The sequence below is a fragment of the Equus przewalskii genome, chromosome 15 (genome assembly GCF_037783145.1).
Source record: "Equus przewalskii isolate Varuska chromosome 15, EquPr2, whole genome shotgun sequence".
NCBI lineage: Eukaryota > Metazoa > Chordata > Mammalia > Perissodactyla > Equidae > Equus > Equus przewalskii.
In genome coordinates, this window is record NC_091845.1 from 21,302,603 (window position 1) to 21,318,289 (window position 15,687).

General features: G+C 39.9%; 1 protein-coding gene across 3 annotated transcripts in view; it reads left to right on the forward strand.

Annotated features, from left to right (window-relative positions):
- Nucleotides 1-15,687, forward strand: part of MDFIC2 (MyoD family inhibitor domain containing 2) — a 101,477-nt gene that overhangs the window by 61,126 nt on the left and 24,664 nt on the right. For 2 of the 3 annotated variants that reach the window (XM_070576818.1, XM_070576815.1), the window contains exon 3: nucleotides 955-993. The exons of the other annotated variant lie outside the window; for it this stretch is intronic. In XM_070576818.1, coding sequence (XP_070432919.1) covers nucleotides 955-993 — 39 coding nt within the window. The remainder of the gene's footprint in view (nucleotides 1-954; nucleotides 994-15,687) is intronic. 3 annotated transcript variants of the gene reach the window in all.

Consider the following 15,687-nt stretch of genomic DNA (forward strand, 5'->3'; position numbering starts at 1 on the left):
GGGTAAATTTCATGAAATAGTGGAACTGAGTAGGTACTCATGTATATAAGTCCCATCCCCTCTTTTCACTGAGGTAAATTAAATAGGACTGATGAAAGACCAGGTCAGTAGATACCACATCTCAGTTTCTTACTACTCATTTTAGCATAAGATCCAGTCTTTAATTTGAAGCCATTTTTATAAATCATTTTTGGCACACCTTCACAAAATTAAACATTTCCACTCTGTGAACATTTTCAGAGTTAGAAAGCAGAGACTAAACAATTAAATTTAGAGAATTTCATCAGGATACATGCTTTAAAAAGAGATAAGAAGAAAATAGAGTCAGAAGAGATATCCAAAATTAATTAAACTTCCTATACAATTTTGTGAGTCTCTTTCCATTATGGATCATGGAAAGACAACTTAGCTTCGGTAAAGGGCATTTGTAGACTCACATATTTAGGATGTTCAGGTAGACAAGCTTCCGAAGCAAGTAAGTCCAGGGACCCAAAGAGGAATTCAGTGCTCCGCCTTTACCTTATTTTCTAGGCTCTTTGGCCCCTTGTTTTGGCTTTGTTCTCAGACTTTTAACACATGGTAGGAAGGATGGTTTCTGTCAGTCATGAGCGTACATTATCTTTCCACCACACAAAGCAGGAGCAGACTCATCCTCAGCATGCTAATCTCAAGCCTCAGAGAACACCCTGATGGGTACTACCTGACTCTCAACCATCCCATACAAACACTATGGCTAGGATACAGAGGACTTGGGTTACCACGTCACTCTGCATGTAGCAGAGGTGGGCAAGGCCTTTCCACTCAAGCTACATAGAATAGGTCCTGCAGTGGGAAGCGGGGTTCTCCTTCCTGAAAAAAAATAATGGAAGGGGATCTTGGACAAGCAAAAGCAAATGAACAAACAAAACAATAGATATCCATGCAAATAATTCTTTTTAATTTCCCTTCTTTTAGGATTATCCAGCTCAATTCAAAATCCTCTTGCAGATTCTGGTAGGTTCATCCTTATTTCTGTGTATACATTTCTATACTGACTGACGGGCACTTTTGGTGCAATATGATGAGAGGAGAACTCCATCTTTGCCCATGTCCACAGTACAGTTGCTGTAGCACTGGCATACAAGTCATCACGTATCTGCATTGTTCAAGGCACACTAAGATATGTTTTTACCTTGAAGGTGCTTATAGCCTATCTGTGCATACATGTTAGAGAACAAAAGGTTAAAAATTGTGTACTTGTTTACACAATACATGGATTCAGAGTTTACCACATGTAGGACCCTATGTTAAGTTTTGTGGGAGTACAATAACCTCAGTCTCTGTCCTCGAAGGACTGGGAAATCTCTTAAAGATATCATGTTAAGCTAGAGTTAGCATAAAGGACTCCATGTCTAAGTTAACATTTGAGCTGGGTTTTGGAGGCTAAGTAGAAGTTTCTTTCAGGAATAAGTAAAGAACGGTATGCACGAAGAGGCCAAGAGAGAAAAGTGTGAGATGTGCTTTCTCATTTAGTTAGAAGATCACACATATGAGAGGGGTGGGAAATAAACAGCAAGGTAGCTTTTAAGCATTCCTCAATAAAAGTCTGCCTAAATATGTTACGACACTTCTGTATGAGGCAGGACTGCACAGTAGCTCTCTATGAAGACGCAGATCTAAATGAGCACCCCTCCAAGACATATTAATGAGGGAAAATATCCAGCTTCACATTAATAAATACAGGATGGCCCATTTGCACTAAGTGAAAATCAAACATGCATATGTTCACTAATGTAAGCAAAAGGTCTGGAAAAGAGTTATTTCCAACTGATAGCAGGAATCACCTCTGTAAAGAGCAGAAAGAGTGATGCCAGCAGCAGTGGGGAATTGGGGATTTTTCTTTTAATTTTACACTTCTGTATTGCTTGAGCTATTTTTTCACAATAAAAATGTATCTAGGGCCCGACCCAGTGGTGCAGTGGTTAAGTGCGCACATTCCACTTCGGTGGCCCGGGGTTTGCTGGTTTGGATGCCAGATGAGGACATGGCACCGCTTGGCATGCCATGCTGTGGCAGGCATCCCACATATAAAGTAGAAGAAGATGGGCACCAATGTTAGCTCAGGGCCAGTCTTCCTCAGCAAAAAGAGGAGGATTGACAGCAGATGTTAGCTCAGGGCTAATCTTCCTAATAAACCCAAAATCTATCTATATGTTGCTTGCTTAATAAATAAATATTGTTTACATAAAAGAAAGCTTTCTATTAAAGCATGGGTTAAATTACTGGCAGGATAAGGAGTCTGGTCTTTTAAAAATTAATTTTATGATTATTTTTGGTTGTCAATGGGGCAGGTAGCTAATACCTCGAGCTACATGTTAGGAAGAATAATATTTGGCAGGTGGGATTAACTTGGAGCCAATAAACAAATAGGCAGGTAGTGCCACATGAGCTTTGAAAGATCGCTTTCATTTACGTAGGGATGGAAACCAATTGTGAGGGATTAAGGAATGAGTGGATAATGAAGCGGTATGTGTTAAGGACTCCTCTGAGGAATTAGTGATGGGGAGATTAGTGCAGGGAGGGTTTCAGGCTATGGTGCCCTCAGCATCCACGCAGAGGGAGGAAGGAGTCAGTAGAGTGAGACTGAAAATGCAGGGAAAGGGGATGCTGGTGGATACAGACGCACCTGTGGATGGTGAAAGAGAGAAGGATGCAAACCCCTTTTGTAGAGGTTCATCTTTAAAAGGAGGAGGGCCCCTTCTCTTCCCATAGGGGATGGAATAAAATGCAAAGGACCAGAGGAATTTTGTAGTAAAATGCAAGCGTAGGAAAGTGCACCAATAAGACTATATGTACACTTTTGGACTGTGGTTCTCAGCCCTGGCTACCTATTAGAATCATCTTGGCGATTGTTACCAATTGTGACGCCCAGCCTGGACTCCAGACCAATTAAATCAGAAAAACTTGAGGTTTCTTCAGGCTGAGGGGGTCCAAGGCAGGCTTTAAAGAGGAGCTGGAAAGATTTGACTAGGTGAAAAGGAGGGGAAGCCATTACATGTGATAACAACTTGAGCAAAATCTGAAAAACTAGGGGCCAATGAAGAAATTAATTTGCCTAAAACAAAGGAAGCAAGGAGGAAATGGGGAAGAAAATAGAAAAGCTGGCCTGTGGGCAGATCGCAAAGGATCATTACAAATTTCTAAATTGCAGCAAAGTAGATTTATGTGCTTCTCACTACTTATGACCATCAGCTGTACTAAGTAAAAGAATCTTCTCAGTACTGTTCACTTTCGCATTTCCAAATGCCATCAGAGCCCCTGGCACATAGCAGATGTTCAATAAATATTAGTTGAATGAGTAACAATAAATAAAAGTATAACTCAGATGTCAGCCTAGCCCTCTCTTCAAGTGTCTAGAATCCTTGAGGAAAGCAGAATTGTCCCATAACTGATCCCAAGTCACTCGTTGCAAATACTTTTCCACATCTTACTCAGGTCTACCTAGAGCCTCAGCTGGCTTCACTGGATATGACTTCAATCTCTTTATTCTTAATGCCATCAACAATAGATTGTGCGTGTAATAGATTTTTACTAAATTTCAACAAAAGTGAGAAAATAACAGGGAAGAGGGTGTTACCATCAAAGCACCAGCTAGCAAGTGACTTAAAATCAAGTATTAGATAGCCATATTGTTAACTGTGGCATTTGGCCTCCTCATTGGCCATTATTCCACGCTGAGACCTTGCCTCTTGTCATCTTGCTGAACTCCTCTTTCCCTCAAGCTTCACCAGCACCACCCAAACCACAAATCTGAGCTTTTTCCTGTGTAGAGCAATTTAACTATGACCATCTCCTACACCAGGCTTGGGGGGAACTCACTTTTAGACCTCAAACTTTCCAGGAAATTATTTTGCCAAACCAAAGATCGGATATTAACCCCATCCCTTTTAGGGGCCTCAAACTTTTATAGCCAATTATGATTTTAATTTAGTGCAAGAAGGATTTTAGGCAATGGGCAACTTTTTCCTTCTCTCTGTGCAAAAGAATGAATTACCCAGGGAAGACAAGCGGAAAATCTCCCACCCCATAACAACACGCGAGGCCCCATGAAGGAATAAACATTAATTATTGGTAGTCCACAAAACAACATGTATCCACCTTATTGTTGAGAATGGTCCTTATCTCTGTTGTTGGGGAGTCTCAGAATCGATGTCTTTGTCTCCAAATGTCATCACGGTACCACGAGCGGTGGTGTGAATACAGTGGGCGCGCAACACGTGTTGCACTAATCATGATGATAAAGGGTAAAGATGAGCTACTCTCGGAGATTTTATACCTTATAATAATAGAGGTAATAATAGCTACTTTGTATGTCCGAAGTCGTTTAAAAGCATTAACATTTCACATGGCGCACATCCTCAGAAAGCAGATCAATGTTTATTCTTCCAAGTGTGCCGAGTATACAGTTGGGGCACCTCGAGGTGAAAGCATCACCCTGCCAGTGTCAGCCTCAGAACTTGGAAATCGCATCCCCCACTTCATTATGTCAGAATAATAAAGCGACCCTGGCCAGTCGAACATATTCATTAACGGTTAGGGGGGAGCAGGGCGGAAGGAGCAGACAATAAGGCTTTGGGAGCACACAGCGCTAAACAGCCGTCAAGAAAACAGGGCTATTATTTGGTGTAGCATCAGTTCTGAAAGGGAGAAAGACCTACGCACACATGCACACACACACCACGGCAAGCCTGTTTAGTCCTTCCAGATGAGAATTTTTGCGACTCCTGGTCCAAGTAATTTCATTGCCACTAATTGGGAAGGGTGAGGGAGCGTAGTAGGGACTTCTTTTTGCTCCCTCTCTTCTCTCTTTCTCTCCCCCCCCCCACCCCCACTTTAGTGTGTGTTTCGCTGACTAAGGAAATCAACCTTAATTAGTAATTAACTAGGAGAGGACTCTTCAAGGTCTAGTTAAGCAACGTCGAGACGACCACAGCCTGTTCTCAGAGCCCATTAAGAGGTAATCATCCCGCGCAACTAACAAGTCACTCAGACCAGACTTTTGGAATTTGGCTCTTTTGTTCTGTCAGTTTGAAGAGTGCGGCGCGCGGGATGCAATTTAGAAGGGAGCTCTTTTCGAGCTTTCACTCAGGAAGGCGTCGGGAGCTCTGGGGGCAGAGCTTAGCTCAGAAAAAGGAAAAGAACGCAAGTTTGCGTTGACAGCTTGATCCCGGAGAGAGGCGGCGGCGGCTCGTCTAGCAGGTCCTCTGGGTGTGGATGAGGCCGCGCAGGAGCCTCGGTCTTAAGCGAACGTGCGCCGCCGATGTTACAGGAACAATTACCTTCCTGTGCACTGCTCGCTGTTTGCTACCGCTGTTTCCTTCAGTAAAACCTCTTTTCCCTTGCCAATTGGAGCCTGTTAGGCAATAATATTTTTCATGCACGATACACATCCTAAAATGCCCTTTTGTGTTTTTAATACATTTACAGTTGATAACAATAGGGCTGTTTGGGCAGGAGAGGTAAAAAAGTGATTGCTACAAATGCAGAGCAGTGGTCAGTGTTGCTGTGCTTAAGGGCTGCCGGTCCCTGGTAAGGGTCAATCCATCCCGCCAGTGAGCAGGGAAAAGGAGCAGAATGTGATCAGGTTGTGGTCTTTTTCTTCAAATTGAAGCTCACCTTTTTAATAAAGAGCTTTGTTTGTTCAGACTTTCTTCTCTCACCTGGGAGGAGGAAGCTATTGTACAAGCATGGGGGTCGGGGGCATGCAGCTGCCCCATACTTGCATATGTATTTGGCTCTTGGAGTCATCATGGAGCCTTGCCTTCAAAGCCCAAGGAGGATGAAGAGATGAGATAACTTGTTCCATAGATAAACCACCACTTGGAAGAAGTATCCACCAAAACACTAGAATCCTTGACTAATACATTACAGCTTGCTGTTATCACAGCTCCTTTTGGTTTTGTTAAATGAAACCAGATACTAATGATAAATAATAAATAGACAACTTATATCAGGGAAATCAAGAGAGGTTTCTGTTGTTACTCAAACATCCGTTTGGCTAGAGTTAGAAAAGTGAGTGTATATATGAATCATCTGTTATTTGCCTAATGATAACAATGAGTTGGTAGACGTTTTGAGAACCAAATAGTTTTACTCGTCAAAAGTAAGAGTTTGACACCAGCCCACAAACAAATACGTATTTTTCTGAAGGAAGATACTGGTGAAAAGAATTTCTGTTGTTATACTAAGGGTGAAATGGATATCCTACATTCATCTACAGAATAAAGGGAACTATACTGTGTGTTGGTAAACCATGTTCACTTTCTTGAAAGAAATAATACAAGATATTAGTTGTTCAACATGTATTATGGTATCCACTAATGGGAGACAATATACAGTTAAGTGGATGGCTCTCATATCTTATAGCATGGATTCAAATCCTGGCCACACTATTGTTAATTCTATGATCTTAAGTAAATGTCTCCAACTCTCCAAGCCCCCGATTTCTTAACTATTATAATGGGGATGGCAGTAAGAGTACCTACCTCCTAGCATTTCATATAGGATAAAATCTGATAAATATATTGTACTTTGTACAAATCCTGGAATTCAATAAATACTAAATATTTTTTATCATTGGTATTCTATAATAAACACTGAAACACATTTATTGATTAATTTACACGTGCGTTGTATTCCATAACATTACTCAGATTTATTAACAGTAGCTGCTACAAAAAACAGCTCCCAAATCTTCAGTGGCCTAACTTAATAAAAGTCCCTTCTTGGCCACCCAAAGCTCAACGCCGGTAGACCTTTCTGGGTTGCTCTCTACCACGTGGTGACTCAGGGATCCAGGTCTTTTTCATCTTGTGCCTCTGCGATCCCTAGGGGGCTTCTCAGGGTTTACTACTGTATTCTTTGCTCAAAGTTTCCCAATAAGTAAAGAAAAAATGTGGAGAAACATGTGACATATTTTAGGAGACAAACCTGGAAGTGAGGGCCATCATTTCTGCCCACATCCCTTCTGCCAGAACTATTTGCATGACCCCACCTAGGTGCAAAGAGGAGGGAAAATGTAGTTTCACTGTGTGTCCAGAAAGAAAAAGTAGATTTGGCTCAGTATGCATCCAGCCAGTCTCTGTCACCAACGTAAATCTTTGTGAGCTAAAGATAAAGTAATTGACAGTATTTTCCTTAGCCATATTTGAAGCATTGGCTACACCATTATACGCAAATAAGGAGCTTTCTGAATATACAATGTCCCTAATATATGCACTGGCACTGTGGACCACTAAATTCTGATACACACTCACCTTCCTTGGCTGTCTCTGGGTTTTTCTTCTACTTCCTGACTGTTCCTCCTCAGTCTCCTTTGCTGGTTCCTCTTCTAACATGTGTACCAGGATGCTGATAATTTTAAAACAAATTTTTCGCAAAAAGTTTTATGCTTTTATGAAAGAAACAGGGCATCTTCCCTACTCTTCCTCTAGATTCAGCTCTTAATTCATCTACTCTGGGAAGACCTCTTCTGTTACAGAGCCTGAGCTGTGTGCCTCTCACTGGTATCCCCATAACCTTTGTCACAGCATTTAGTACATGGAATTCTCAGCATCTCTTTATTAGACCCTGCTATTGGACTAGAAGCTGTGTGAAAACTGACTTACATCTTTTATCTGAGTTTCTACTCACCTAGTACAGTATCTGCCACATATTAGACCTCAATACCATTTACTGAATGAATTAAGGAATTTTGTGGTATAACCCAGCTATATATCTTAGTAGGTAAAGAAAACCATAATACAAATGAAACTTGAGTGCTGTCTAACAAAGAATGATTAATGAAGAAAATTAATCGGAGGGATATACATTTTGCTTTATAAAAGTATGAAACTCTTGTTTTTTTGTTTTTAATTTTTAACATTTTTAGCACTATACTTATAAAAGGCAAACAATCTTGAGTGTTTCACCAAATTCCAGTAAATTGACTTTGGAAATATTTTCCTCTCCTATGTGTATTCATTCAATATAACTAGAAGGCAGAAAAAGGACAAACAACTTAGAACAAACATACCAGGGATCCTTCTCCAAAACTTTTGTGCTATATTTAAAAAAACAGAGACCATCTCTGAACCTCTCTGTTAGTGAAACATGATTTTTTGGGTAGCTTAACACCAGTTACAAGACAAACAGTTCCTTCTAAGAGATAGGAAAAAAATACTTATGCTGAAGATGGGTTATATTTCAAATGAAACTTTGATCAGAGAAAAGATTTTTGTTTATAAAGATTTTTCCAGGCACAGTGAAACACAAAATAATATAGTGTTATATTTTCTTCAATATTTTTAAATTATTGTAGTATTTTAGATCTTATTGTAGATATTCACCTCTACAAAACGTCTTTCTTCATACCAAAACTTCTAAAACTTAGGGGTAGTAAAGACTACTGTTTGCACATTTTCACTTCCAAATATTGAAATATTTAGCACACATTATCCAAATAAAAGGGGTGACCTATTCAAACTGATATCATCAAAGTTCCTCCTTTGCATATAGTTTATATTGCTTACTAATTACTGTTATACTACTACTATATTATCAATATTACTTATTATATTACTTTTACTATGATGTTACTATTTACCTATGAAGTCTACTTTATCCAAGGCAGTGCACGATTGCAGTTAAAAGCTCATCTTTTCTGGAACCAGAACTCCTGGGTTTGAATCCCAGCTCTGCCACTTACTAGCTGTAGTTATAATTCACAACTTTTTACCTTTACTTCATTACCTTTCTGTGTCTCAGCATCCTCATATATAAAATGTGGATAATAACAGCTGTTAGCCCATGGGGTTAAGGTGAGGATTTATGTAAGCATACACATTGAAAGCCTCACAGAACATTGTGTGGCCCATCAAAAGCCTCTAGAAGTATTTAGCTGTTACTACCTATTGAGAGAGCAATATATGTTCAACTTTTCTGCTTTCTTATTTCCGTTTTCTCCCATTCATCCTATTTTAACCTGCCTCTACCCTTACCCAGCTATTTAAATTGTTCTAGCAAAAGTCACCCAATTGCCAAACTTAGTGGTTTGTTTTCCAGCCTGGAGTATTCTTGCCTTCTCTGCAGCATTTGGTCCATTAATCATTAAAGCATTTGGTCCTTTTTCTTGAAATGCTCCTATTTCTTCGGTGAGGAGAAAGAGGTGCAGAAAACTTCAGAAAGACTGACATCATAGTAGCTCAGAGAAAAATAGTGTGGGTGAAGGGGAGAAGTCTGTGCTTGGTTTACAGGTTAATTTGAAGGAGACTAGCTAAATAAGAATAACTGGAATCCTGATTTCACTCTACTTTCCCTATAATTCATCCTCCATGTTGGCATTTCTAAGACAAAAATATGATCTTATTTTATTGCTACTTAAAACCTTTATTTCAGGCTCTTAAATAGGAGTTAAGGAAACTTGGATATAGTTTGTGTGTTGAGGGGGTGGGCACGGGTGGGGAATCTGTATTGTATGTCTGCATATGGTGCATTTTTCCAAGGAGAGGATCCACATATTTCCTTAGGGTCCTCCCTAAACCCCCCCGAGATCAAGAACCACAGCTCCAATGGCTAAAGTTTAAAATCCACAGATAACATAAAAAGCTTCACCTTAACTCCCACAGTCCCTTCTCTCTCTCTCCCCACAAAGCTCTTTTATGCTCTGCTAAATACTGTTTTCCATCCTTCCATGTTGAACTGTGTACATACCTCTATTATCCACTTATCACCTGCTATTGAAGTTGTCTTAGTGCCTGTCACCTCACTGAAGAGTGAACTCTGAAGGCAGGGACCAGGTCTTATTCATCTTTCTGTGTCTACCAGCAGTTAGGATATTTACTGGAACTTCTATAAATGTTTCCTGAACGAGTGAGTGAATTATTGATTGCTGTGTTGCTCTGAATTCATCTGTTAGATTGGATATTTTTTGGCATTTTCTGAGAGATCTTTTTTTAATGAAGATTGATGAATTCACATGATTACCATACTCTTCCATACAGAGATGAATTCAGGATTAAGGTGCTATGTTTCACATGAACTCCTTCAAATTGTTTTAAATTACATAAGCCTCATATTGATGAACAACTTGGTAGTTGGTGATGGAACAAAGATTTGATACCACGATTTTTAAGTCCTAGGAGGGCGGCCTTCTTTCCACTAGCACCATTTGTCTAAATTGGGCTCATTTTAAAGTTATTTCAACAATAGCACCACTATATATCTTGAACTGTAAAATAGCATTGCCGCAGTACAAGCCATATACTTAGATAAAGAGGGAGAAACTGAGGCAGAAGCAAATGGTATATTTTTTTAAACATCAATCTAAAGGACTTTTGTTCTTATCACTAAAATATATTTTCCCTCCATTGTTTCATCTTCATGGATTCAAGAAACACCAAACCTCTTTTGATCCAGAAGAGAAACAAAAGTTTCTTACAAATGTGTATAAAGAAGTTGGAATTAGGCGTGCTCCTGGCATCTTCACTTTTTACAGAGAAAAGGATTCTGAAGCAAGGAGAACATAAACAGTATACACTGACTCTTGACACACCATTGCTTTCTTAAACTAGAATAATAAAAATTTGCAAATGAACAAAAGAGTGGGAGGTAGATATCTGATTTACAATGTTTTTGAGATAAAGAACACTATAAAAAAAGATCAATGTGAATAATAAAGCATTGTTAACTGAGTCGTGACACTTCTAGTGACGACTTCAACAGCAGAACTGCAAATGAGCACCTTGTGCCACTTTCAAAGTGGGAGGAAGACATATAATTAGAATTCTTACATTGACGAGAATTCAAGAAAATCTGGGGAAAAGTTTATTGAAAAAACATATTGACATATCAGTATTATAAATTACTTTCTCTTATGAAACCAAAAAAAAAAATCTTTTGTTGGCTAGCTCATCATGGCACAAAAGGTGTTTCATGAAAAGACATACCTGCCTTGAAAATCCTTTTCTTACATTGAAAAATATCTACCATATATTTATTCTGTAACTTTCCCAACATGCAAGCTATATTAGAGAAATATATTTTCAAAACAGTTTTAATCTCCATTGTCTTGAGTGCACGTATCAACATTGTCATGTCACTTATCGAAATCCTCATGGAAACCTTGTATTTAGTCAAAACTAATGAATCTGTTTTAACACCCTTTACGAAAGTAAAAGAAGATATAATATTATGTTTTCACTTAACATACATTTTCACCCATCTCCTTTCTTCGTTGGATGGTTAAGGGGGAAAAAACTGTAAAAATTACGGTGATGTTATCAACGGCAGTGTTTTAATAGAGAACAGAATTGGAAATGGCATTTTGCTGAGTGAACTTCTAAATGAATGAAAAAAAAAAAAAAACAGAAGGGTGAATTTTCTCCTGACGTTTAACTCTAGTGAAGTCTCAGAGGGTAGATTCGCAAGTGTTGAAGGAAGCTCTCTAACTGACCCCATTACTGCCTCTGGCACTTGAGAAGGCAAAGGGGCAGTTGTAAAGTCAGACAGTGAGCAAGCATGGCGGAAATTATAGCGTGTTGAATGAATCCTCTGCAGGGTGCTCTGCTATCTTCAGAGAACACACTCATTAAGTGCTGCCAACAAGAAAACTAAGCGTTTTTCTTTATAAAAAGTGCCACCTTTTATGGAACATCTGGAGCCCATCCAAATGGCTTCCAGAATAGGTGATAGAACATAATGAAGCAAAAAGGCTCAACCATTGAGGCTGCAACATCAGCTGCAGCATGGAGTCATTTCTGCATGTGAACTGGGGTTATCCATCTGCCATTATCATGTCCTTGGAAGATGGAGGAAGAATGCAATGTGTCTGGTCCATGTCGAGTCCTTAGGTGGGACTTTGAATCAGTATGCCAAAGCCCTATTTACAAACTTAGAAGAAAATATCTTTTGGCTATTTCCTGCAGTTTACTAATTCGGTTTTATCCACACTCAATTATTTTCCCTCTGCTTGTTAGTAGTGATAAAGATACACACGGGGATTGGGGTTCTACACCTACCTGGTGTTTCCTACAGCGTCCGTTGTGATCAAGAATAAAGGTTAAGATACAGGGGAAATATACAAAGGCTATGGATGCTGCACTCTTATACATATCCAATGCAGAGAGCAAATCAGGTTTTAGTCAAGAAAGAAAGACAACCACAAGGAGTGGGGGGGAAAGAGAGTACAAAAGTCAGATTGACCAAGTGCTGTCAGAGGAAGAGCACAATAAAAGAGGATCAAAGATTAGGTGTAAAACAGTGATAAAAACAAACTCCTCTCTGAGAAAAACACACTGAAAGAATCCACAGCAGCCAAATATTCATTTGTATGTGAATTAAATTGATTGCATGCAACCTGGTTCTGTTCTGGGATGCTCTTAAAATTGGGTAGTAGGCCGGGAAAGGAAATTTCTCAGACTTGAGTTTTTGAGTTGAAGCTGGGACAGGGCACCAGCCTTTAAGACTCGTTATGATAGCCCAGAGTACAAGAATTTGTCAATAGATTTCTCCTATTCTAGGAGGAGAGAATGTCGATCTTTCCGCATTGAGGTACTGCAACTAGTTTCCTTGAAGTCTAGAAAAGTACATTTTGCTCAGAAAGGAAAAGATGGAATCATTTCTAATTCTAACTGAAACACTTTCATAAGCATATATGGGCCCACAGTACTGGATACAAGTATTTCTATCAGTGCTCTACCCCCGTCTCAGCTGACTTTAAGGAAGCTGTGCAGAGATGGATGGTGGCAAGAGATAGGACTTCAGAGCTACAACAAACTGGGTTTGAGTCTTAGCTGTGTGACCTTGGGTAAGTTGCTTCATCTCTCTGAGTTTCAGTTCCCTTGTGGCTCATAACAGGTGCACAATAAATGAAAACTTTGACGCAAAGTGTCGTTTTCACATATTAACATCCTGCTGGAAATAGTCAGACTAAAAGGATAGTACAGAATAGTGAGACTCATCTGAAGAAGGTGGCACTTTGGCCATAAGATATGCCAGGTTTTCCATTGCTCTCTGTTTCATGTAATTTATTCAAAATTAGAAGTCTGCCCCTAACTCAGATGTATAGAATCAGAAATTCTGAGAGTGTGCCACAGCAATCTGTGTTTTGACAAGCGCTCCAGGTGATTCTGATGAATGCTGAAGTTTGAGAACCTAGGTATGTCCTTGGTTCCTAGGTATCTAGGTGTGATACTAGGTATGATCAAACAAGATCGAGGTGGGCTCACGCCAGCATGATGTATAAACCATGCGCATATACCAGTTAGACCCAATTAGCTGATCAACCATCAAGGTATTCTTCTGAGAGCAACCTTGACAATAGCAAATGTACTTCCTTTAAAACATCAGCGATATCTTTGGATGACTTATGGAGCTCTCATAGAGAAAAAATCCTCTTTCCAGTCTGCCACAGTTATTGAATTGGAATCGCCTGGTATATTTATGCTTGTTTGCATCACCGAGGGATGACTTCAAACAAAGTATGGCTGGCTCATTTCAGGTTGAAATATTCCATTAGCTCAGTGGTAAGGAAGCTTATGCAACCCAGGAGGCCCTACGGTTCCATCTTAAGTATTATTCCTTCAGAGCTTCTGTTACTGTTTTCAACCTTTTGAGCTTCTGCAAATGTATTTGGCATTCAATTAAAGTGAGATTAATCCAAAGCAGATGTAGTAGGAAAGAATCGCTTTGTTGAAAGCCTACCCATCCGAAGTACTAAATTATAAGCACAGACACAAACAAATCCATAAGTATCAATTATTTAAAATGCATAGTTTTATATAACTCACTTGACAAAAACACAAACACCAGTGAGCTGAAATGACCAGCTTTAGCTTTACGGCAACAGAAAAGTATTTCAGAAGCCGAGGTCCTAGAATTTCAGAGTCTTCATCTCCAGTCGCAAAGAGCACCTCCAATTTTACCCAAAATTCTGACTCTTAGTGCTCTGACTGCTCTCCTACCTCAGACCTTAGATGTCTGGAGAAAGAGGCCAGCAGAACTTCTTTGTCCTATACCCTCGGAGGGAGAGTGTGAGGAACATAAAATCACCTAGAGAAATCTAAGACATAAAGAGCAGCTGTGGTAATGGTTAATATTGTTGTTGTTATTTCCTAAGCGGGACAGAGCCAGAGAACTCACCTACTAGACACACAGGACTTCAGCCAGGCTCAGTGATCCTTTTTCTAGGACACCCTAATTGATAGACGGTCTTAAAGTGGAATCAGGTGATTAATCTACCCAGCTGATGGGATGAGGACCAACACTCATCATCTCATTTAGCAGTGCCCTGTAAATACTGAAGACCGCCTTAACAATGATAGCTTGACATAATCATATGCATCAGAGTCCCAGGGAGTGGGACAACAGCCAAATTGCCTTCTCTCCCATCATACAAGATCTATCTCATTGCCTTTTTTCCTCCATTTGAACCTTGGCCTCATTGGGGATTTCTGACCAGCCATTAGTCATTAAGGGGAATTACATTGGTACAAAAATCAGGTTACAGATGGCCTAGAAGAGATGCCTGTGGGCAGTCTATCTGTTGACATGTTTGCCTCCTGTAAATAGAGCACAAAGTCCCCAAAGGCGCAACCATGCCTCACTCATCTTTGTCTCTCCCGCACATAGCACAGCAGTCAAGAGGAAGGATTGCAGCCTCCAAATGCCTACATTCAAATTCTTGCTCCGCTCTTTACTAGTTTAGGAATACAACCATGAATAAGGCACAGCCCCCTTCTTTTCTAAGCTGCGTTTTCCTCACTAGGAGAACTGAACTTATAAGACCTTCCTCAGTGGGTTACTGTGAGGATTAAATGAGAATTCATTTAAAGCACTTAGCCAGAGCTTCTCATAGTGTGAAGTGAATCTTAGCTGTCATTATTGTTATTATTATAGCAGGTGCTAAATGAATGAATGAATGGATGAATTGGTGTGTAGGAGATGAAAATAACTGACATCTACGGTTTATTCCACATCCAAAATTCTATAATACTATTCAGTTTCCAAAGAACTTCATACCTGAAAACTTCTTACCTGGAAATATTTCACCAGTGCTGGCTATTATTGTGCCTGTTTGGGATGCGATATAACACAGGGAAAGTGCATAGGAGTAGAAGCTAGAGAACCAGAATTTAAACATTTCCATACCTACCACTTAGTAAGCTGATAGATGTCTACATTCATTCAACCTTTATGCCGAGCATTGCACCAAGCTCAGGATACCAAGGGATAGGCCGCTTCCCTCATAGTGGGAAAGACATGCTTATAACAGAACGCCATGGAAGCATAGAAGTGACCTTCTATTTAGCAAATCAAGGAAGGCTTCAGAGACGGTGAAATGTCCATGAGGGCAGGAAACCGGTTTCATTCATCTCCATCTTCCCCGTACCTGGCAGGATTTCCAAGTACAGTAGCAATTGACAAACAGTTCTTGTGTAAATAAAATATCATTGCCTCTGAGTCTTGAGTCATGATTCGGAGTCCAGAGAGGTGAGACAGGAAGAAGGGAACTCTAAGCAGAAAGAATGATTCTTGTAAAGGGCATTCACAAAATTGGGAAACGCAAATGTATGTGTGTGGGAGGGTGCCGTCCGGAGGAAAAGAGCTGCAGATCAGATGAGATTGTGGCTATGAAAACGCTGTGTGAATTGAAAGTGCTGTACAGCCTTG